General features: G+C 43.2%; 1 protein-coding gene across 1 annotated transcript in view; it reads right to left on the reverse strand.

The window, feature by feature from the left end:
* RICTOR (RPTOR independent companion of MTOR complex 2) overlaps positions 1 to 24,714 on the reverse strand; it is a 468,276-nt gene that overhangs the window by 11,541 nt on the left and 432,021 nt on the right. Inside the window, exons 35-37 of the mRNA XM_030193057.1 lie at positions 9,253 to 9,411; positions 6,145 to 6,268; positions 5,728 to 5,866 (exon numbers count right to left, since the gene is read on the reverse strand). Coding sequence (XP_030048917.1) covers positions 5,728 to 5,866; positions 6,145 to 6,268; positions 9,253 to 9,411 — 422 coding nt within the window. The remainder of the gene's footprint in view (positions 1 to 5,727; positions 5,867 to 6,144; positions 6,269 to 9,252; positions 9,412 to 24,714) is intronic.

Genomic DNA, 24,714 nt, shown 5'->3' on the forward strand with positions numbered 1-24,714 from the left:
AAACTTAGTTCTTACCCTGAATGTGGCTGAAAGAGGGCATTGTACACCATTCTGCCAGCTCTGACCTACTGCTAATCTCAGTACCAGGGAGACTCGTTGCCAGTGGGGCACAACCTCTGATCTGCACTTAACTGTAAGCGTGCTTATTCCAATAAAGGACGTTTTCGGAGAGATTAGTCTTCAGGTGTCAACTGGTGTGCCAATGTTATATAGCAGCAACAAGTCCTAGAGGCCTGCGTATGTGCAGGTCCCTGGAGCACTTTTAGTGGGTACCGCAGTGCACTTCACCCAGGTGGACCCAGGCCCATCCCCCCTACCTGTAACACTTGTGCTGGTAAATGGGAGGTCTCCAAAATCCACTGTACCCACATGTAGGTGCCCCCTTCACCCCTAAGAGCTATGGTAGTGTTGTACATTTGTGGGTTTTGGGGGAGGGGTGTTGGGTGCTCAGCACCCGTGGTAAGGGAGCTATACATGTGGGAGCGTTGTCTGAAGTCCACCGCACTGACCTCTAGGGTGCCCAGTTGGTGTCCTGGCATGTCAGGGGGGCGAGTGTACTACGAATCTTGGCCCCTCCCACGACCAAATGGCTCGGAATAGGACGTTTTTGAGCTGAGCGTTTTTAGTTTCCATTATCGCTAAAAAAACCAAACGCCCAGCTGAAAAACATCCATTTTTTGAAAATACGGTCTGTCCTGCCTCTTCACATACCCGTTTTCGGACATAGACGCCCATGGAGATAGGCGTTCGCATTCGATTATGCCCCTCCATCTAAACTCTCCTCGATCCCATTGTACCTGAAACACATGTACCTTTATTCAACCACTATATCACCTTGTATTTGTTTCTCTACCGGTCTTGGCAAATGCCTAACGGTACTATGTAAGCCACATTGCGCCTGCAAATAGGTGGGAAAATGTGGGATACAAATGTAACAAATAAATAAAAGTTGGTTCTTATGGATGAATGATGTTCTTATCTGTTACTGTGGGAGTGGTTTGGGTTGGTAATGTTTGAGCGGGATGAATGGGGAGGGCAGTGTAACAGCTGGTATGGGTGAAAGTGGATGAGGTGAGTGTGGGGTATGTGGGGACATTGGGAGGGCTGCAATTTGAGGACTTCGCACTGGCATAGTCAATCCTCTGTAGTGCTAATTTCTCCTGAATTTACCTGACTGGTATGTCTCAGTCGGGTGAGAGTGGGGGGCTGAAAGGGGAGGGTAAGGACTGGAAGGGGGAGGTCCTTCTGGGAAGAGTGGGGCGAAGGGCTTAAAAGGACAGTTTGCTCAGGGATAGGAGATTTTAAAGTGGTATTCTTTAATATCAAGGGGTTAAATTCTCCATGCAAATAGAGCTCGTAGTCAAGAACATAAGAATAGCCAAACTGGGTCACATCAACGGTCCATCTAGCCCAGTATCCTGTTTCCAACAGTGGCCAATCCATGTCATAAGTACCTGGAACACCTAAATAGTAGCAACATTCCATGCTACCAAGCTCAGGGCAAGCAGTGGCTTTCCCTTATCTATCTCAATAGCAGACTATGGACTTTTCCTCTAGGACCTTGTCCAAACCTTTTTTAATCACTGTTACCACATCCTCTGGCAAAGAATTCCAGAGCTTAACTATTCGATGAGTGAAGAAATATTTCGTCCTATTTGTTGTAACTTCACTGAGTGTCCCCTAGTCTGTACTTTTTGAAAGAATAAAAAAAATTGATTCATTTCTGCTTGTTCTACATCACTCAGGATTTTGTAGACCTCAATCATATCTTCCCTCATCCATCTCTTTTCCAAGCTGAAGAGCTGTAACCTCTTTAGTCTTTCTTCATATGAGAGGAGTTCCATTCCCTTTATCATTTTGGTCGCTCTTCTTTGAACCTTTTCTAATTCCACTATATCATTTTGAGATACGGCGACCAGAATTGAACTCAATACTCAAGGTGAGGTTGCACCATGGAGCAATACAGAAGCATTATATTATTCTTGGTCTTATTTACTATCCCTTTCCTAATAATAGCTAGCATCCTGGTTTTTTTTGGCCACTGCCGCAAACTGGGTACATGATTTCAGAGTACTATCTACAATGACACCATCTTTTTCTTGATTGTTGACTTCCAAAGTGGACCCTAGCTTCAAGGAACTATGATTCAAATTATTCTTCCCAATGTGCAGCACTTTGCAATTGTCCACATTAAATTTCATCTGCCATTTGGATGCCCAGTCTTCCAATTTTCTAAGGTCTTCCTGCAATTTTACACAATTCACACATGTTTTAACAACTTTGAATAGTATTGTTTCATCTGCAAATTTAGTTTCCTCACTTGTCGTTCCAATTTCCAGATCATTTATAAATATGTTAAAAAAGTACAAGTCCCAGTACAGATCCCTGTGGCATTCCACTATTCATCCTCCTCCATTGAGAAAAATGGCCATTTAACCCTACCCTTTGTTTTTTGTTAAATAACCAATTCCTAATCCACAACAGAACATTTCCTTATATCCAATGACTTCTTAATTTTTTCAGGAGTCTTTCATGAGGAGCTCTGTCAAAAGCTATCTGAAAATCTAGATACACTACATCAACTGGCTCATCTTTTCAACATGTTTATTCACTCCTTCAAAGAAATGAAGCAAATTGGTGAGGCAAGACTTCCCTTGGCTAAATCCATGTTGACTCTGTCCCATTAATGTTTTGTAATTTTATTATTTTGTAATAGTTTTCACTATTTTGTCTGACACTGAGGTCAGGCATACTGGTCTATAATTTCCCGGATTGGTGTTACATTGGCTGCCCTCTAATCTTCAGGTATTATGACAATTTTAACGACAGGTTAGAGATTAGTAACAGATCAGCAATTTCATGTTGGAGTTCTTTCAGTACCCTTCAATGTATGCCATCCAGTCCAGGTGATTTAATTTGTCAATTTGGGTCAGTACATTTTCCAGGTTCACCAAGATTTCTTTTAGTTCCTTTGCATCATCACCCTTCTAGTACAGATAGATCTCTTACATCTTCTTCCATAAAGACCAAAGGAAAGATTTATATCATTCTCTCCGCTATGGCCTTGTCCTCCCCTCCTTTTGCTCCTTCATGATCTAACGGTCCCACAGATTTCCTCACAGGCTTTCTGCTTCTGATGTACCTGTTGAGTCAGAATTGTGACATTGTTGTGGTGCAGGAGAGTCATTTACTTGAGAGCTGAGTGTTTACTTTGTGATAAGCACTTCTCTCAGATTTATTGAAGTTCTAGCTGCAGGGCAAAAAAGATTGCAGGTGTGGCCATCTTAATTGAAAGAGACTTTCCATTTAGGGTCATTGCCATAGAAAAGGATCAGGAGGGGAGAATGCTACTGCTTAAGAGGGCACTTGGTGACCAGAAGATGGCGGTACTTAATGTATATGCCCCATGTGATACTTTCATTGGTTTCTGGAAGCAGTTGAACACAATTTTATCAAGGCAATATTTCAGCCATCTTCCTATGGGGGGGGGGGGGGGGATTGTAACAGTTCTTGACCCTTCCCTGGGATAGGTTTCCGAGAAGCATGGATGGGGTACAGTCCTCCTGCAAATAACTGCTTACTATTATGCAAGCCTTTAACTGTGCTGATTTATGGTGTACTCTTTACCTGGTGGGAAAGGATTATTCTTTTTATAACAACAGTTACTCCCATATTGATTTTCTACTGGGTAACCCTTATTGATCCCAACAAATGCCGGATGCGGAGGTAGAATTGAAAACCTGGTCCAATCACGCTCCAGTGTAGGCCGCGTTCCATCTTAGACCTGTGTTAAATTGTAGAGGAGTCTGGCACCTGAATGAAAGCTTATTGCGAGATGCCCTTGTTGTAGAGGATATTAGAAAAAAATATCTTAGAATACTTAAAAGTTTAATGATACAGGAATTGTCTGAGATGGGATAGTCTGGGAAGGCCTAAAGGCAGTGATGGGGTGTCTTTATTAAATGGGAGGCAATCAAACGGAAACAGAAACTGCCTAGAGAGCGAGATCTGTTGTAATACAGCAGGGATGCTCTGGTAAGATGTTTCACACATTTCAAAGAATGGGAATGGAATTACATCACCTTCAAGTAGATGATTTAACCCATAAATTATAAATGGCCCAACAAATGCATTTTGAATTTGGCAATAAACCCAAGTAGACTACTTGCTAGGAAACTTAGGCAAAGACAGAAGGAATTGGCTATTCTTAGAATTAAGGGGGAAGTTGGTGTTTATTTATATAAAGAGGCATATATACAGCAATGCTTTTTGCAGTTTTATAAACAATTATAAAGCCAAGAATCTACAGTCACTGATGCCTCTATTGGGGATTATTTAGAAGGGAAATAAAAAAAAATCTAAAAAGCATATCCAAATCTAATATTTCAATAGGGTTTATGTGAGTACTTTGACTTGGCCAATCCAAAACACAAACTCTCTTCTTCAGCCATTCTATAGTACATTTAATCAAATGTATAAGGCCATTATATTGCTGCATAGCCTGAGCTCATGAATATTCTCCTGTAGAATTTCCTTATAAAAAGCAGAATTTATTTTCTTATCAATGATAGGAAACCACCCAGGGCCTGGATGAACCAAAGCAGTCCCTCACAAATGTATTCAACTATATTTCCATCATCATTCTTATTTTAGGCAGTGTTTTTTTTTTTTTGATAAATAAAATATTTTTATTATAATTGAAAATTCAATTTTGACATTTTTGCCCAAAGAACATTACTGTAGAAGTTTTATGGGTCATCCAGAGGGTCTTTGGTAAACCTGTGCGTCCAACCTGCCCAGGTTTGGAGATAGTACCAGCAAGCTGCCAGAGCCATAAGGTTCAGGCTTTACACACAGGCAGACTAAGCATGCATGACAGCAACTACCCAAGCTCTAGAATACACAGGGAAAGGACTTAAGAAGCAAATGCTGGTGAAGAGAGAAATGTAGAGCTGGAGGTGGCAAGGAGTAAGCATGTGATGAATGATGTGGATATGTAAGACTAAAAGGCTGCAGTGGATGGGAAGCAAAGAAAAGTGACTGAAGAGGTTGGATAGTGCGTTGAAATATGACAGAAAAACCACGGAAAGTGAGAAGAAATGTAAGTGGTTAAGAGAAAGATGGAGAGAATGAAGAAAAAATATGTAGCTTGGGTCCCTGGTGTTGGCACTGGTAGAAGTAACAGAGAAGACTGACCACTGTTCCACTATACATGCCAAACATACACATCTTAATATTCAGAATTACTGTAGTAATTTCCTGAAGATATAATATTGATTTTAAGAACATTTTGATATTTAATACCAATTTTAGCCACATACGTGCCAAAATTCCCACTCTTCTATAACCATTTGTCCCACCCCCCTTCCACCTTTTACATCTCTATAACTGAATGTTGATTTAGTTCTAGAGCTTGAGAGAAATTCCTTCAAATCAGCAGGACAGATCAAATGACCCAGTAGAACAACATGTTTATATTTTAAGAAAAAATGGGTCTCTCTACATTAACTGAAAAAGAGAGCATACAATATTTTAAATATAATTACATAGCTATGCTATCACAGTCTCCAAACAGAATAGCTCACAATGCCACTAGGATGGAGCATGAAGCCAAAGTTTTATTAAAAGGTCCACTTACCAATACCTGTACATCTACAGACCCCAAAATACTAAGGATATAGCAAATTATTTTTTTAAAAAAGCTCTAATATGTCCTAAAATACTTACTAATAAAAATTGTACATCTTGGAACAGCTCCTGTATAAACCTCCGAGATGGTAGTCGAAACGTGCAATGTGCTAGCAAGTAGGAAACCTCTGAGTATAGACATATGTCATCAAACGCCTGTGGAAACTTTTCCTTAATTCTAAAAATCAAAAATAAAATCAAATTGCTATTTTGCTATAAGAAGATTATGTGACAGAATTGTAATCGAGTGTGTTAAATAGAAAAGGACCTATAAGTTTCTTTAATGTATTTATTTGTACAATAATAAAAAATGCTTTATTCTTGAAAGTACTAAACAGCACCTTAAGTTTAAAGTCTGATTATCTCCCATAACAAGGAACACAGAATAAACCTCACCTTTAACAATCTGACATACCAACAAAGGCTGTCAATATAAATCAAAGAACAAGTACTTACGTCAGGAGACCAGTTTCATGGCCTTTTGTTCCAACTGAACTACTCAAATTGATGACCAGTCGTAAGATTTCTTTTCGAAGCAATATACGGCACACTGGCATATCTTCCGGAATTGTTTTCCCACCTTAAAAAAGAGGTATATTTCAGACCAGATAATGAAGATAATTCTTACTATACTACACTGTAAATGTTTCAAGGAAGAAAAAAAATTTAGGGCATATGCAGCTGTTATTTTATAAAGGAACTAGTAAAAAAGTCCCGTTTCTGACACAAATGAAACGGGCGCTAGCAAGGATTTCCTCAGAGTGTGTTATGTTTGAGTGTATGTGAGAGTGACTGTGTGTGAGAGAGAGAGTGAATGTGCGAGTGTGTGTGAGAGAGAGAGTCTGGGTGTGAGTGTGTCTGAGAGAGAGAGTGTGTGCAAGTGTGTATGTGAAACAGTGTGAGAGACAGTGTGTTTCACACAGATACAGTGTGTGCGAGAGAGAGAGTGTGTGTGAGACACAGACTCTCTGTGAGACTGAGTGTATGAGACCAAGACAGTGTGACACATAGAGAGTGAATGTGATACAGTGTGAGACATAGAGTGTGTGAGAGACAGTGTGTGAGAGTGAGAGAAAGACATTGACTGTGAGAGAGAGAGTGTGTGTGTGACAGAGAGAGTGTGTGTGACAGAGAGAGAGAGTGTGAGAGAGAGAGAGAGTGTGTGTGACAGAGATACCCCCCCTCTCTCTCTGGTGTCTGAGCGTTACTGTGCAGGACGCTGAGCTCTGGCTGTGCTTCAAGGAACTGACCAATCCTATTTAACAGAATGCACCTCCAACATTCTGAAGCCAAGAAACCTCGTGTGGTTGGTCACTTCTGCTTGTGACGAACCCGGAAGTACGCGATGTCAATTCAGGAGATGGATACAGAGAGCCTCAGCCATGCAGTCAGCTTCAGAATGCTGGAGGTGTGTTTTATTATATAGGATAATGTAACTAGGGCTTAAATTCCCATAAGAGATCCCTTCTCCCCTATGAAATTACGCCTCCAAGACTGAACTGAATGTCTGCCCTCCTGGCAGTGTCCTCAGAGACCATAATGGGTCAGACAAAAGGTCCATCAATCTCAGTATTCTTTCTTCAATAGTGGGCAGTCTAGGCCACAAATATCCACCAGGATCCTTAACAGCAGATTAACTCCTCATAGCCAGAGACAAGCAGTGGCTACCTAAGTCTCCATGGCTAATAATGATTTGTGAACATTTCCTTAGAACTTCCAAACAAACAAAACTCAATGAATACACAAAATATCTCAATTTTAAAACCATAGTAGCTCACTTTCGCTGTACCTGTATCTTTGTAGGACAGAGTGACCAGAACTGCACACAACACTCAAGGAGTGACAGTTTCCATTTTATTCTCTATTCTTATTATAATAAATCCTAAAATTTCAGTTTGCTGTTTTGGCCACCACCCCACACTGATTAGAAGATTTCAATATATCTACAATGGCATCTAGAACCTTTTTTTAAATTACTTATTTATTTTATATAATAAAAGGCACACATCAAAATATACAACAGTTCAAAACAACACAATCTCAAAGAACACCCCCACCCACAGCATTCAAAAATCATGAAAGGTTTTGGAAACGAACTTGAAGATTACAGTGAGTTTACTTAAATAGTAGGTTGTTCACAACTGTTGAAGAATTGTAGGTAACTGTCTGTGTAATAAATCTATATAAGGAAAGAAAATCTTTTTCTGGTCTCCAGACCACTCAGATGGAGGAAATTGCAGAAGGAACAATTTGGGATCCAAAGGAACAAGGATATGAAATACATCTTGAAAGATCTTAGCAAAAAGTACCCACGCTGGTTGAATTTTAATACAGGTCCACCTAGCATGATAATAAATACCCTCTCCAGGAAAGCCCATTCCCCTGTGAGAAGAAATGAGCAACTCTAGAGGGAGACAGGTACCATCTGTATAACAGTTTCATACCATTTTCAATCAGGTTAGCAGAAATAGAAATATTAAACTTATTCTGGTGTACAGTTTGCCACTCCTTATCAAGTAAAGTCATATCCAGATCCTGCTTCCACGGAATTATATACTGAGGCTTGACTGGCCTTTTCCATTCTCCAAAAGTTCAAAGTGTAGATATTAATTTCAGCTGACAAAATCCTCTCTTCAGCAGCTCTTCAAATGGGGTAAGTTTATCTGAGAGCCACCCGTTTGAGTTCTGGGTTTTCGTGCTGATTAACTTGAGAGTGGAAGACTAGCCCAGTGGCAAGTGGGACCCAGTCGGTGGGAGGAGGATGCTAGTATAGAGCACGTACCCAGGTGCAGGCAGGCCTGAGCAGTGCTGGGGACAGGGACTATAAACAAAGGTTGTCACCCCATAACACAAGACAATGAATAAGATAAAAACACAAAGTTTGGAGAAAGACCTTGGAGAAATAATACTAGAGTTGGTAATTTCTCCCATAAATGCTCCTCCAAGGTGAAATAATTCAAATAAACAGAAAACGATAAATTTTTTGCTTTCCTGATGACCGTTAGAATCAAAGGCATAAAGGAAGAAGCTTGTATAAGTTATTTACTAAAGTCTGAAACAATGAATGTATAGAAACAATCTCAGCAGAATGTAGTCTGTCTCATGGAAAGGAAAAACTCCTTTAGCATAGTCAAAGCTGCTGAATAACTGCCATTTAGGGAGTGGGGGGGTGGGGGGAGATGACACGGCACCCTGAGTGTCAGATTGGTCCTACACCCAAGAATGCCCACAAGGGGGTACTACACCGTAGAGGTAGGGTACATTTAGGGCCTATGATTATAGGATTCCAGAAGGAATACTAGTACAGGGCTCCTGGTCTGGGACTGGCCAGATTAGTTATGTTTTCGAGGGTGAAATGCAGGCATACAAAATAGGAAGAAATGTACAAGGTGGCTTACAAGTCAAAGCTCATGGCACCACATACCAGCCCTAGTTCCGAATGAATGAGTATGAAAGAGGAGGAGGAAACTGCCAGGTCAAAAATAAATGCCCTGCTTATTTTACAGTACAGATCCAATTGGAAATTTAACACTGACAAGAAGGCATTAGATATCACAAACATACCTAGAATCAGGTCTGTACTCTTTGTACTACTTGCTGAACCTTGAGATACAGCATCACTGCATCCTGAAATTCCAGAATACTTTGAGGAATGAGAAACTACTTCTAAGTGACTGTGGATCATTTTCATACACCAGTCAGAATATGGAATGTCAGGAAAATCTGAAAACAAATAAGGAAATCAAAGTGATTCCATTAACAAACCAAACGCTACAGTTACTATATATTTTTTCAACATGTGGCTCTGGTTCACGTTGTCAAGCATTTACTACTGCATGTCTTATAAATAAAATCTACTCCTCTCCCCCACCCCCGCGAAACAACTTTATGAAGTCACATTGCCGGGTGACATCATCTGACAGAGACCAGCGTGGGAACACTCCCTAGGTCTTTTCTAGAAGCCTTTGGTAGTGATTCACCTTGCATGTATGCTCCTCCTCACCTTCCATCATCAAAGTGGGACCAGCTCAGTCTATGAAATAGCTTACAGAATACAATTCAAGGGGAGGTGGGCAGGAAGTAAGACTATTCATCCCATTCATCGGCGAACACTTACTACAGGTAAGAGACTTTGTTTAAATCCCTAAGTTACCAGTCCTAAAAGAAAAAGGGACACAACTGAGGCCTGCAACAGGCAAGGACCATTATCAACTAACGAATCTTGTCTTAATTTTTTTTTTTAAGACAATCTGGAACTGAAACAAATGGGCCTAGGGGGAGTGAAGCTGGATTCTAGACCCTAAATAAGTTTGGAAGGGCCGTCTGACCAAACTGCCTGTTGCATCGGTAATCTAGTTCTTCTAGACAGGAATGAGATATGAATGTGGACAGAAGACCATGTTACAGCTCTGTAGATCTCTCTATAGAGACTAACCTCAAGTGAGCTACTAATGCAGCCATGGCTCTTATACTGTGAGCCATGATAAATGAAGGAGATGCATTCAGTCAGCCAATTCAAAAGAGTGCATTTGTTGATGCCAGCCCCTCCCCCCATCCTGTTTGAGTCAAAAGAAAACGCTGGATGGATTTTCTATGGGCTTTAATCCACTCCAAATAGACGGCCAAGGCTCTCTTGCAGTTCAGATTGTGCTGTAAGTTTGACGGCCATGTGGCTTTGGGAAAAACGCTGGCAGAAAAACTGACTGATTAAAATGGAATTCCATCACTACCTTAGGAAAGAACTTAGGATGTAGGTGCAAAACCACTGTGGTGACACATATTAAATGGCTCAAAAGGAGCTTTCATTATCTGAGCAAGGACAATATTGAGATCCAATGCTACTGTAGAGGGCTTGATAGGAGGTAGTAGAAGCAAGCCCTGCATGAAGCAAACCAACTAGAGGCTGAGTAAAGATGGTTCTATCCTCTGCACAGTGAGAAGCTACAAATGCATTGAAGAAAACCCTTACGGAGTTGGTCCTGGATCTGACTTTTACAGATGTAGAAGATATTCAAGAAGTTTTTTGTGTAGGGCAGAAAAAGGGATCTAGGGCCTTGCCCTCATACCAGAAGGCAAACCTCTTCCACTTGAATGCATTAAAGCTCCTAGTGCAAAGGTTTTCAACCAGATTCTCGGGGCACACCTAGCCAGTTGGGATTTTCAGGATAATTCAATAGGGATATCCTGAAAACCCCAACTGGTTAGACGTGCCACGAAGACTGGGCTGAAAACCTCTGTCCTAGTGGAATCTCTCCTGGATGCAAGTGGAATCTGGGAGACACCTTCTGGTAAGTCTAAAAATTCACTTCTAATCTCTCAACATCCAAGCTGTGGGATAGGGATGTAGAAAAGACTATTTGCTCTAAGTGATGAGGGTCTGGAAAAAAAATCCAGCGTTATGCAAAATGCAATAAACCCCACTATAACCTATTCAGAATTTTATAAGCTAAACAAAGCAGGTTTACATAAGGAAGCACCTTAGATATACACTTGGGCACCAAAAACATGCTCTCAAGACCTTCAATCATTGGCATAAATCGTTCTATTGTATTTGAAAATGAAAGACTAGCTTTTCTAAAAAAAAAAAAAAAATCAACAGAAATGGACTTATCTTTCAGTATCTAGTGTATAGAATTCAATATTCAAAGTTTAATGTTTAGCGTTCATTCAAAGTGGTCCTCCTGATGGTGGCCAGTTTTTTACAGTATTACACAGCTGCCTCAGGGGTTGACTCAGACTTTGAAAATTTCTGTTTGGTGAAGCACTAAGAAGCGGAGCATAGAAACTGTGTGAGTCAACTGAGGCAGTGGAGTAATACTACTGAGGCAGTGGAGTAATACTACATAATGCTGGACACCATCAGGCGGACCACTTTGAATGAACTCTTTTGAAAACTGAATGCTATAAACTGGATATTGAAAGTTAAGTCCATTTCTACTGATTTTTTTTTTTTTTTAGAAAAGCTAGTCTTTCATTTTCAAATACAACAGAACAATTTATGTCGATTGAGTCTTGATAGCATATTTTTGGTGCCCAAGTGGTGCCCAAGTGTATATCTGAAGCTTTGTAAACTCGCTTTGTTTAGCTTATGAAATTCTGAATAGGTTACAGTGAATTGTTTGCATTTTGCATACGTCTGTACTGTCCTGCTGCACTGGTACACTTTTAATGGACATATCAGGAAAAACAGACACAGTGAAATCGAATAGCTCAATGGTGAAAAATTTACCTGGCCAGATGCTACAACTACTACTAATCATTTCTATAGCGCTACTAGACATATGCAGCGCTGTACACACTAGGCCTGAGGTGGCCTAGTGGCCGGCAGAAAATAAGGAAAATGTAAAAAGTGCTGGAAAGCTTAACTAAGGATAACTGAAGGAAAGTTGCCCTGTGCTACCAACTTACACACTGGACATAACTGTAAAGCACCACCAATACATGTAAAAGATGTGAGCTATGTGGGACACAAATAGCAGCATGTTCTCATTGCTTCACAGAAAAATGTGGTCTTGCATTACAATGATGGGCGGGAAGGCACGCACATATGTGGTGAATTGCTGCCAAAGGCTTCTAGAAAAAGACACTGGGGAGCAATTCATCACTGGGCACCACTGGATGATGTCACCCGGTAGTAAGAAGATATCATACTGCTTGCCCTCAGAGAAAAAGGGAAAATACTACTACAAATAAAATTACAGAGAGGACAAGGGCAGCAATTCCTGGGTTTCCTGTGCTGGTCTACACTGTCGCTGGTCAGATTACGTTAATTTTCTGGAAGGAGGATATAGACAATTGTCTAGTGGTTAGAGCAATGAGCTGAGACCAAGGAAGCTAGGGTTCAAATTAAGGCTGAACCGAATATTTGTATTCAATTCTATCCAGCCCCGAATAGTGCCCTGAATACATTATTTGTGTCCGTCTGAATATTGATTTAAATTTGAATACAAATAACCTGGGGCTCTACTGTGCTAAATCCTACTGAAATAAACACTTGATCTCTGATTTCATGTTTCTTCTTTTATTATGTTAAAGCTCAACGTTTATTATTTGTATTCGGCTGAACAATATTTTTCATTACTCGCATTCGGCCGAACAGTAAAATATGCTCTAGTTCAAATCCTGTTTCTGCAACTAACATCCTGGGTGACCTTGGGCAAGTCACTTTTTCCACTACTTGAGGTACTCACTTAGCTTGCAAGTTCCTTGAGACAAGGGCAATTCTATAATATAGGTGCCCATATTTACATGCCCCATGCATGCGTTAAATGTCTAGAATACTAGCACTTATACAAGAGTATGCTTACCCAAAAGAGTAGCAGGAGGATGTCTGCTTCTGTAATGACACGCCTAACTTACATAGCATGAACAGAACTTCTAGTTACATGTCCCTGCAACACTTAGGCACCCGTACTTATGCCAACTCTATGGCTGGTGTTACAGTGGGTGCATAAACGTGAGGCATGACAATACAGGGTTATGCTAGCATTCTATTATGGAACTTGGGCGCACAAATGCCCTAATAGAATAGGCTCCTACTGTGCATCCAGAGGTCACCTAAATAGATGTGCTTAATTGTAAAATTGACTTCACTATACCTGACTAGTTATTATCATTGTACAGAACTGTGTACATCTAGTAGCTCTACAAAACTAAGTATTATTTGCTCTGATAGCTGCTGTTTTTTCCCAATATTATACAGAGTTTCCTCTTATCATACTTTTGTGGGGAAAACTGATGTTTCCTGTCAGTTTTAGAAAATGTAAATCTTTGATATTTTTGTATGTTACACAGTGCAAGAGAAAATCAATTCTGTTTTGTCAGTTGCATACAGTCTACAACGTAATTCTATTTGTAGTCTGTGGTCACTTAGTCTGCACTTGGCAAGGGTCTGTTTTACATGCATGACAGAGGTGAGGTATTCTGCGAATGTGTAGTTTGTGTAAGGATCCATAGTAGTCCAGCTTATTCTCTTTTCTAATCTGTATGTCTCAATAGTTGGTGTACTGATGGACTAGGGCATGTGGCGGTGTTTGCATTATTACCTTTTCATAGGCCAGGTTGTATCTGTTTGTGTTCTTGGTTTTCGTGCTGATTTGCTACAAGTGTTTTGAGTGTATTTTTTTCCAGAATTACTTGTTACTCCCTTGTATGCCTTGTAGTAAACAGTTTGTGTCACTGTTTTTGAAATGAAAACAAAACTTGAATATTCTACTCTGCATTCATTATTCAGGGTGTAAACACTGAACAATGAAGGAGTTCTGTCCCATTTTGCATAGTTTTGGGTTAGTAAGAGAGATCTTACTCTGACATGAGAGGATAAGTGGAATGATGCTATCAGACTGTTTTAATAGTAGTTTTACTAGGTGTAGAAGAAAAGAGGGAGGAATTATGTGCAGGTATTTCTTTGTTATACATAGGGCGCTTAGAGTTTTTCTTATAGAGTCTTTATAGGCAATTATACCTCACAGATGCACTTAATCACAGAGCAAGGTTATTTGTTCTAGAGATTGCTCGATACTGGATTCATACAGTTTTCTGAACTTTTCTAGAAATACCACCCTTGTTTTTTCTGGGTTTACTTTTAGGGTGCATGATGTGCAGCAGGTCTCCAGCAGGTTCAGGGTCTGTATTAAATGACCATATTACCTACATACAGCTGGCATTTGATTTCTGAATCAATCAGTTTTAGTCTTGGGGCCATGGATTTCTCCACTACTGTGGGAAGTTCATTGATGTAGGTACTGGAGAAGGCAGAGATCAAGAATATATCCTTAAGTTCCTTCTCATTCCTTTCTGAAAGTTGTCTACATTTTGTTCATTTTTACCTTACACATTGATATAATTACATCATAGCTTTTCCTCACAGTTTAAGTTTGACTTACTTCCATTTTTATAAAGCCAATAACACACACTAATATTCTTCTTAAGGGAGTGGTTTTTCAAGTTTGTTAATCAGTAATAGTAAGGTAATGATAAAATCAACAGTTTAGTTGTTTGAGAAACCCAATCTGACTTCTCTGCAGATTTCTGCTGACCATTAGGAATTTTAACTTGACATATAGACAGCTATTAGAACACCTATCTTAAATGTATATGTTATGTTACTATGTTATGTATACCGTTAATATAAAGAAACATTTGAAGCATTTAAAAATAATCATTTTTTCCCCACAGACTAACTCCTCTCATGCATGCTATTGCTTAGTCCTAAATGGGGAAAACGGAAGTGGTACTACAGCCAACTTAGAAAAAGGTTCACATGCGGTACCATGCAATCCAAACACACAAAAAACAAAACCTCTCTATTGTATTTAGCCAATTCACTGAACAGACTACTGATAATTTTTCACAATTTTTTTTTTTCAGGAAGTATAAAACCTTAGAAAATTTAGTTTAGCACCTGTATCTGTGCTGATTCTTTTCTGTCATGAGCAAAAATAAATAAATAATAATAAAAAAAAAATAAAGATGCTTTCCTTGAAAAAATGAGTGCTGTCACAATAAACTAAAGTTTTCAATCATGCAAAAAGTCTCCAGTCCTCTTGCACTGTTATACCATAAGCAACAAAGAAGCTGTTTTTTAAAATTATTTTTGAACTTATATTCAAATAATGTAGGAAAAAAATCCTCATAACCAGCATGACCACTTCTCTTAAGCAACATTGCCGCTTCTCATTAGCATAACTGCTTTTCATAGCATACTGTTAATTGCAGCTGTCTGCCTCCAACATGGCCACTGCTTCAAAATCTGCCTCAGACCAGTTTCACCTGAAAAAAAACTCAACTGTAGCAGAACCAAACAAAAACTGAAAAGGCCTGAGTACAGTGATCTCAAAAAATGCTATACACAAATTATCTGGAGTAGCAAGAAAAGGAGCTTGAGAAATAGCTAAGTTACTTACCTTTAGCAGGTGTTCAACGACAGTAGGCATATATTCTCACATGTGGGTGACTGATTCACGGAGCCTGGTGCAGACACTGCCAAGTGCACTGTCACTTTCAATCTTTGAGGCAGTGCCCCCACTGTGCATGCGTGGATGCCTTGCCGCCCGACGCTTGAGCGCAGTACCAGAAGTACTGTACTAAAGCTGAGAACTCCAAGGGGTGGCGGGAGGGATGTGACAATATAAGCCTATTGTCCTCAGAGAACATCTACTACCTTTGTAAATAACTTAGCTTTCTCCGAGGACAACGCAAATATAATATTTATGGTTCATTTATATCCCACATTTTCCCACTCATGCAGGCACAATGTGGCTTACATTAGTTAGAAAAAAAAAATAGAAAAGTTTACAGTGTAAGAAAATAGTGAAGGGAGGACAAAGAGTAGGCAGAGGGAGCCGCTACTAACAATTGGAAACTAAGTAGGGAGGGGATCATAAAATGGTATTCAAAGCTGATGAGTCAGAGAAACAATCAAATATCTGTAAACCTGGAAGATGTAATGAGGCAATTTGACAAATTGAAGACTAGCAATTGCCTGGACCGGATGGTATTCATCCCAGAATACTGATAAAGTTGAAAAACGAACTTGCAGAACTATTGTTAGTAATATATAATTTATCTTTAAAATCAAGCATGGTACCGTAAGTTTGGAGGGTGGCCAATGTTACACCGATTTTAGAAAAGGATAGGAATGAAAAACAAAAATGAGGTCACTATAATGCCTTTGTATCGCTTCTTGGTGCAATCGCACCTTGATACACTATCAAAAAGCAGAATATAGCAGTTCACACCTACTGCTTCTGTAATTAAACAAAGAAAATTAAACCGATGGACAGTAAAACCCACCATATAAGTGAATAATAACAAAAATACAAAAGAAAGTGCAAAAAATAAGGGGGAAGCTATAGTGCAGGGGATAATGCTGTATAGGAGTTAAAACAAATAAGAATAAAATGCACCGACAAGCAATGTGAAATGAATCCTACTGGATAGAGTACTTAAGAGAAAGTGGATTCAGACAAAGAAATAAAGATAAAAAAAGGTGTATGTAAAAATGCTGCATGAAAGAGATAAGATATATGAAAAATTAAAGTGAAACGATAGAGAAACCATATATGTGCTAAACTGGACAGGTCGGCTATGGGCCTGCTGTGTGGAAAAAAATGTTAGTGTTTGGAAGTGCAGGATGAGGAAAATGAAGTGAGTATAGATAGGATAGTGAAATCACATGTGGGACTCTCCAGGGCCGCTGAGAGGGGGGGTCAGGGGGGACAAAATTGCCCGGGCCTGGGCCTCCGGGGGGGGGGGGGGGGGGGGGGGGGGGGGGGGGGGGGGGGGGGGAGGCAGTGCCGCCACCGCAGTCCGGCCCGCCCGCCGTCGCTCCCTGGCATTGAACTTAAGCGCCTCACCTTCAAAAGCGCAGACCACTCCTTCCTTCCGTGTCTCACCCTCGCCTTACATAACTTCTGCGAGCGAGGGACACAGAAGGAAGGAGCAGTCTGCCACTGCTTGCTGCGCTTTCGAAGGTGAGGCGCTTAAGGTCAGTGCAGAGGGCCCGGGGGTGTAGAGAGAGCCCGGTGGCGGGTGGGCGGGCCCAGGGGCGGCTTTGTCCCGGGCCTGGCCCAGTCTCTTGGCGGCCCTGGGACTCTCTAGTTACCAGGCTCACAACATAAATAAATCTTTGAACTCAGTAGACAGTGAGTCTGATGGAAAATAAAAAAAAAAAGAGTTGACTTTTAAGTACATAATTATTGCCACACTGGGACAGATCAATGGTCCATCAAACCCAGTATCCTGTTTCCAACAGTGGCCAATCCAGGTCACAAATACCTGGCAGACCCCAAAAAGTAGTAAAAAGATTCTGCAGGACTGCTTGTCCAAACTGGCTATTCCACCTAGAATGCTGCTCCAGAAAGTAGTGAGCAGTGAAGGTGTGAATAGAAGACCTTATGTCTTCAATGGAGGCAGAGTGGAAATGGGCTACTGAATCCGCCATGGCTCTTACATTGTGAGCAGTGACCCAGTCATGGAGGGTCAGCCCAGCTTGAAAATATATGTAGGCGATACAGAGGGGCATAATCGAACGGCACCAGCCAAATTGATGGCCGGCCATCTTCGGGGCAGGCTCTGCGAGGGGGCAGAGTCAAGCCTATTTTCGAAATACGCTTGGCGCCGGTCAAATCACTCGCCGGGTTTACACGAGATGGCCGACTTCGTTTTCCAGCCATAATGGAAACCGGACCCGGCCATCTCAAACCCGGCGAAATGCAAGGCATTTGGACATGCCAGGACACCAACCGGTCACCCTAGGGGGCACTTAAATTTAAAAAAACAAACAAAAATAGCTTCCAGGTGCATAGCACCCTTACCTTGGGTGCTGAGCCCTCCAAATCCCCCCCCCCCAAAAAAAACCCCCACTCCCCAGAACTCTACACCATTACCATAGCCCTAAGGGGTGAAGGGGGCACCTAGATGTGGGTACAGTGGGTTTTTGATGGCTCAACATTAACCACCACAAGGGTAACAGGTGGGGGGGGGGGGGGGGTGGGCCTGGGTCCACCTGCCTGAAGTGCACTGCACCCATTTAAAACTGCTCCAGGGACCTGCATATTGCTGTCAAGGAGCTGGGTATAACATTTCAGGCTGGCATACAGGCTGGCAAAAAGTTTTAGTTTTTTTTATTTTTGGTGGGAGGGGGTTGGTGACCACTGGGGGAGTAAGGGGAGGTGATCTTTGCTTCCCTCCGGTGGTCATCTGGTCCTAAAAATAAATGTTCCAAGGGCCGGTGAAATGCTTGTTCGAGCCGGCCATTTTTTTCCCATTATAAGGTGAAGCCGGCCATCCCGTAACCACGCCCCCGTCCCACCTTCGCTGCCCTACCAACATGCCCCCTTGAAGGTTGGCCGGCGCCGCGACGAAAAAACAGTTGGGGCCGGCCAAAATCGGCTTTCAATAATACCGATTTGGCCGGGATCAGGAGATTGCCGGCGATCTCCCGATTTGTGTCGGAAGATCGCCTGCGATTCTTTTCGAAAATGAGCTGGACAGTCAGCCAGCCAGCCAAGATGAGAGTGTATGTTTTGTGATGTGAATCCCCAATCTGTTACAGTTGAAGGACACAAAAAGCTGGGAGGACTTCCTATGAGGTTTTGTACGTTCTAGATAGTAAGCCAGAGCATGCTTGCAGTCTAAGGTATGCAGTGCTGCTTCTCCAGGATTACAGTGTGGTTTATGGAAGAAGACAGGTAGTACAATGGACTGATTGAGATGGAACTCCAGCACCACTTTAGGGAGGAATTTGGGGTGGGTTTGGAGTAAACTCAGTCGTGGCAGAACCTGGTTTAAGGTACGTCTGCCACAAGGACTTGAAAGTCACTGATTTTTCTGGTAGAAGTAAGTGCTATTAAGAACACTACCTTATAGGTGAGGAACTTTAGAGAACAGGAATAGAGGCATGACACTGAGATCCCATGCCACCAGAGGTGGTTTGACAGAAGCTTTGGTATGAAACTAGAGGACATGAATTGAGATTGCAGGGTGGCAGACTCATGAGTAATGTCAGAAAATTCTTTTACATGGAGAGGGTGGTTGATGCCTAGAATGCCCTCCTGAAGGAGGTGGTGGAGAAAAAAAAAACTGTGGCAGAATTCAAAAAGGCAGGGATGAACACAGAGGATCTCTAATTAGAAAATGAATGGTATAAAAAAAACAAAACTTAAAGGTTGCATATGTGTTTGCATGTCAAGTGGTGCTTAGATGGCAACTCTGGTTGTATCAACTAAGGCCGGTGCTGGGCTACCTTGCATGGTCTGCTAGTAAGATGGGTTGAAGATAGTTTCGACATGGCTCACAAAAGCTGATAGTCCAATATTGCCTCACATCTATCCACCCAGTTATGGTATTCTTCACTCTCCAAGACAGGGTGAAAAAGGCGACGGATTTGCTCATATTTAAGTTTTTTTCCACATGTCTTTAATTAGTTCTGGGTTTTCCCTGAACTGGAATACATGCTGTGCAAATTATGCAATGATTCAAAAGAGGCAATTCAAGTCGCCCTACTCCTCATTTACCATCCTCCGGGAGCTTGGTCCAAGGCAGAACCCTGACTTGTAGAGATTATTTCCTTTGCCATGTCCCAATTTTCTAGGATTATTTTCCTTAAACCTACACTTGGAAAATGATGTGGACAACAATGTCCACAACGTTAAATCATTCCTAAAGGGCTGTGAACTAACTACATTCTCCGAAGGTGCAACTCATGAAAAAGGCCATACGTTAGACTTCATGACTTTGTATCCTAATAGCTTAATCAGTTTATTCAAATGGAAGCCAGTACCATGGTCTGACCACTTCCAACTGGATTTCACCACTGATATCGGTATGTCAAGCTTAACAAGGCACAAGTCCTCCAAACTCATCTCCACCAGAGGTAAAATTCAATGAGATCACTTTCTGGTCTAAGATAACAGATTCCTTCACTACATCTCCTGCACAAGTTCGATCAAATCCCGCTGGGTACCAAGGTGAAAGCCATACTAGACAAACTTGCTCTATTTACCACTAAAAAGGTTAAGAAGTCCAGAAATTCGCCATGGTTTATAGAGGAACTATCCATCCTAAAAAGGGAATGTCGATGCTTTGAAAATCAATGGATAAAGAACAAAGATACTACTGATAAATCCAAATGGAAGCCAGCCTTCCGATGCTACAAAAAAAAGGTAGTTGATTCAAAACGTCAGTAGTATAGCAGCCTAATAGGCCAAGATGATCTCAACAACAAAAAACTTTTCTCCTTAGTTAAAAAACTAGCTTCCATTAATGATGAACATTCACAGAAAACATGTCCCACTGCCCAAGACCTAGTTGATCATTTTGCCAATAAGATCCTCCAAATTAGGTCTGAACTATCTAAAGCTACTCCAACAGAGGAAAATAGTCCAACCTGTAGTTCAGCCTCAATTACCAGAGATCCTACAATCCAAGGACTCAAAACTGGGAATCTTTTCAACCACTAACACAGCCATTCCCAACCCTGTCCTCAGTGCACACCTAGTCCCATTGGGTTTTCAGGATATCCACAATAAATATGCATGAGAGAGATTTACATGCACTGCCTCAACTGCATGCAAAACTAACTCGAATATTCATTGTGGATATCCTGGAAACCTAATGGGACTAGGTGTGGCCCAAGGACTGGGTTGGAAATGGCAGCACAAACAGTTGAGGATGTAAGATCACTGCTGTTGAAATGCTCCTGAGCCAACTGCTCCCTGGATCAATGCCCAAAATACCTACTCAAATCCATTCCTATGGAAGCAGTATACTGGTTACTTGATGATCGCAATGAGCTGTTAAAAACTGGCTCTCTTCCTCTTGATATGGGCAAAATTGTTCTCATTCAGCTGTTGAAGGGACCTGGGCTAGATGTAACATCACCTGCAAACTACCGTCCAGTGGCAAGCATACCCGTTTTTATTAAAGTATTAGAAGGTAAAATTATGTATAATCATACCTGATAATTTTCTTTCCATTAATCATAGCTGATCAATCCATAGACTGGTGGGTTGTGTCCATCTACCAGCAGGTGGAGATAGAGAGCAAACTTTTGCCTCCCTATATGTGGTCATGTGCTGCAGGAAACTCCTCAGTATGTCGATATCAAAGCTCCATCCGCAGGACTCAGCACTTAGAGAATTACACCCACGAAGGGACACTCTGCCCAGCTCACCACCGCCGAAACGGGGGAGGGGAATTAACCCAGCTCATCCCCACACAAGTGGGGGAGGGGAATCCGTCCAGCTCATCCCCGCGGAGCGGGGGAGGGACACCACACCCGCCGATGCGGGGGGATCTGGCTTATCCTGCAACCGCAACCGCGGGAGGAGCTGACTGACCCTAACACCGCCGAAGCGGGAGGGGTACAAAACTGCCCTACAGCCGCACGAAGCGGGAGGGAGTGCCGGCAGAATTTTAAGTCTCAATCCAGCCCCGTAAAACGGAGGGGAGAGGAATGCAGCAGCTCACTGTAACACAAACTCGTCTTAACTCTTGAAGAATCCAAGTGAAAAAACTTGAACACGAAGTCTTTCTGAAGTAACTGAAGACTGAACTTGAACCTGAAATGCAACCAGAATAAAAACAGTACAGATATCTGGGAGGGGCTATGGATTGATCAGCTATGATTAATGGAAAGAAAATTATCAGGTATGATTATACATAATTTTACCTTCCATATCATCAAGCTGATCAATCCATAGACTGGTGGGATGTACCGAAGCAGTACTCACCCAGGGCGGGACATAGAAATCCCTGACCGCAACACTGAAGCTCCAAACCGGGCCCCCGCCCGAGCAGCCACAGTCAAGCGGTAATGCTTGGAGAATGTATGGGCCGAAGCCCAAGTTGCCGCCTTGCATATCTCTTCCAAGGAGACGGAACCGGCCTCTGCCATCGAGGCCGCCTGAGCTCTTGTGGAGTGAGCCTTCAGCTGTATAGGCGGCACCTTCCCCGCGGCCACATAAGCCGCTGCAATGGCTTCCTTGACCCATCTTGCCACTGTAGGCTTAGCAGCCTGCAGACCCCTACGAGGACCTGCATACAGGACAAACAGATGATCCGATTTCCGGAAATCATTGGTCACTTCCAAGTATCTGATGATGACTCGTCTCACATCCAGATATTTAAGAGCAGAGTACTCCTCTGGGTAGTCCTCCCTACGAAAGGAAGGGAGACAGAGCTGCTGATTCACATGGAAGCGAGAAACAATCTTGGGCAGAAAGGAAGGCACTGTGCGAATAGTCACTCCTGCCTCAGCGAACTGCAGAAAAGGCTCTCGACATGAGAGCGCCTGGAGCTCGGAAACTCTTCTGGCTGAAGTGATAGCCACCAAAAGACTGCTTTCAACGTCAGGTCTTTCAGAGATGCCCTTGACAAGGGTTCAAACGGCGGCTTCTGCAATGCTCTTAGCACCAGGTTGAGATTCCACGCAGGCACCACTGAGTGCAGAGGAGGGCGCAGGTGATTAACTCCCTTGAGAAAGCGCACCACATCTGGCTGCGAAGCCAGGGAAGCACCCTTCAGGCGGCCCCTGAAGCAAGCCAGAGCCGCTACCTGGACTTTAAGGGAACTGAGCGACAGGCCTTTCTCCAGACCTTCTTGCAGGAACGACAACACTGAAGAAATTGGAGCAGTGAAGGGAGAAAGTGAGCCTGCTTCACACCATGCTGCAAAGATACGCCAAACCCTGGCGTAAGCAGTAGAAGTAGAGCGTTTCCTCGCTCTCAGCATAGTGGCGATGACCTTGTCTGAGAAGCCCTTCTTCCTCAGACGCTGCCGCTCAATAGCCAGGCCGTAAGACCAAAGGGAGAGGGATCCTCCATCACCACGGGACCCTGATGTAACCGGCCCTGCTCCACTGACAGCCGCAGAGGATCGTCGACTGAGAGCCTGATCAAGTCCGCATACCAGGGACGTCTGGGCCAATCCGGACCCACCAGGATTACCCTGCCGGGATGCTTTGCCACCCGGTCTAGCACCCTGCCCAACATGGGCCAGGGCGGGAACACATAGAGGAGCTCTTGTGTCGGCCACTGTTGGAGAAGAGCATCTACTCCCAGGGATCGAGGGTCCCGTCCTCTGCTGAAAAAGCGCGGCACTTGGCAATTGGCCGGTGACGCCATCAGATCTAGGCTCGGCTGGCCCCAGCGCTTCGTGATGTCCAAGAACGCCTGAGCAGATAGTTGCCACTCTCCGGGCTCCAAGGTATGGCGACTGAGAAAGTCCGCCTTGACATTCATGACTCCGGCAATGTGGGCCGCTGAAAGCTGCTCCAGGTTCGCTTCCGCCCACTGGCAAAGACTCATAGCCTCCTTGGCTAGAGGGGCGCTCTTGGTACCTCCCTGGCGGTTGATATAGGCCACAGCCGTGGCATTGTCCGACAGGACCCGTACAGGCTACAACACCAGTACCGGGATGAACTCCAATAACACCAACCGAATGGCTCTGAGTTCCAGGAGGTTGATAGACCACTTGCCTCTGCAGGAGACTAGAGCCCCTGCGCTGTCCTTCCCAAGCAGTGGGCTCCCCAGCCCATCAAAGAGGCGTCTGTCGTGACGACAATCCACTCCGGGGTCACCAGAGGCAATCCTGCAGACAACTTGTCTGTCTGCGTCCACCAGCTCAGCGCCTTGCGCACTGCTGGGTCCACGGGAAGGCGCACAGCATAATCCTCCGACATCGGAGTCCAGCGCAGCAGCAGAGATAGCTGTAGTGGTCTCATATGAGCCCTGGCCCAGGGCACTACTTCCATCGTGGCCGTCATAGAGCCCAACAGCTGCACGTAGTCCCAAGCCCGAATAGGAGAGGCTACTAGGAACTAGTCCACCTGAGCCTGAAGCTTGACAATCCGATTGTCTGGCAGGAACACTCTGCCCACTTGGGTGTCGAATCGAACTCCCAGATACTCCAGGGACTGAGTCGGGCGCAGCTGGCTCTTCTTCCAGTTGATGATCCATCCCAGGGAGCTCACAAGAGCAACTACCCGGTCCATAGCTTTGCCGCACTCTGCATAAGAGGGGGCTCGGATCAACCAGTCGTCCAGAAAAGGATGGACTTGTACTCCTTCCTTTAGCAGGAAGGCCGCTAAGACCCCCATTACTTTGGAAAAGGTCCGCGGAGCAGTAGCCAACCCGAAAGGGAGGGCTCTGAACTGGAAGTGTCGTCTCAGGACTGAAAAACGCAGAAAGCGTTGGAGTGGAGGCCAGATGGGAATATGCAGGTACGCTTCCTTGATGACCAAGGAAGCCAAGAACTCTCCTGCCTTCACTGCCGCTATAACAGAGCGGAGAGTCTCCATGCGAAAGTGCCTCACTTTCCAGGCCCGATTGACCCCTTTGAGGTCGAGGATAGGCCGGACAGAACCTCCTTTCTTTGGAACCACAAAGTAAATGGAGTAACGTCCCTTGCCAATCTGATTTTTTGGCACCGGAACGACCGCACCCAGGCGGATCAGGTTGTCCAAGGTCTGCTGCACTGCCACAGCTTGACCGGAGACTTGCAGGGAGAGAGTACAAACCCGTC

Source organism: Microcaecilia unicolor, chromosome 2 (genome assembly GCF_901765095.1).
Source record: "Microcaecilia unicolor chromosome 2, aMicUni1.1, whole genome shotgun sequence".
NCBI lineage: Eukaryota > Metazoa > Chordata > Amphibia > Gymnophiona > Siphonopidae > Microcaecilia > Microcaecilia unicolor.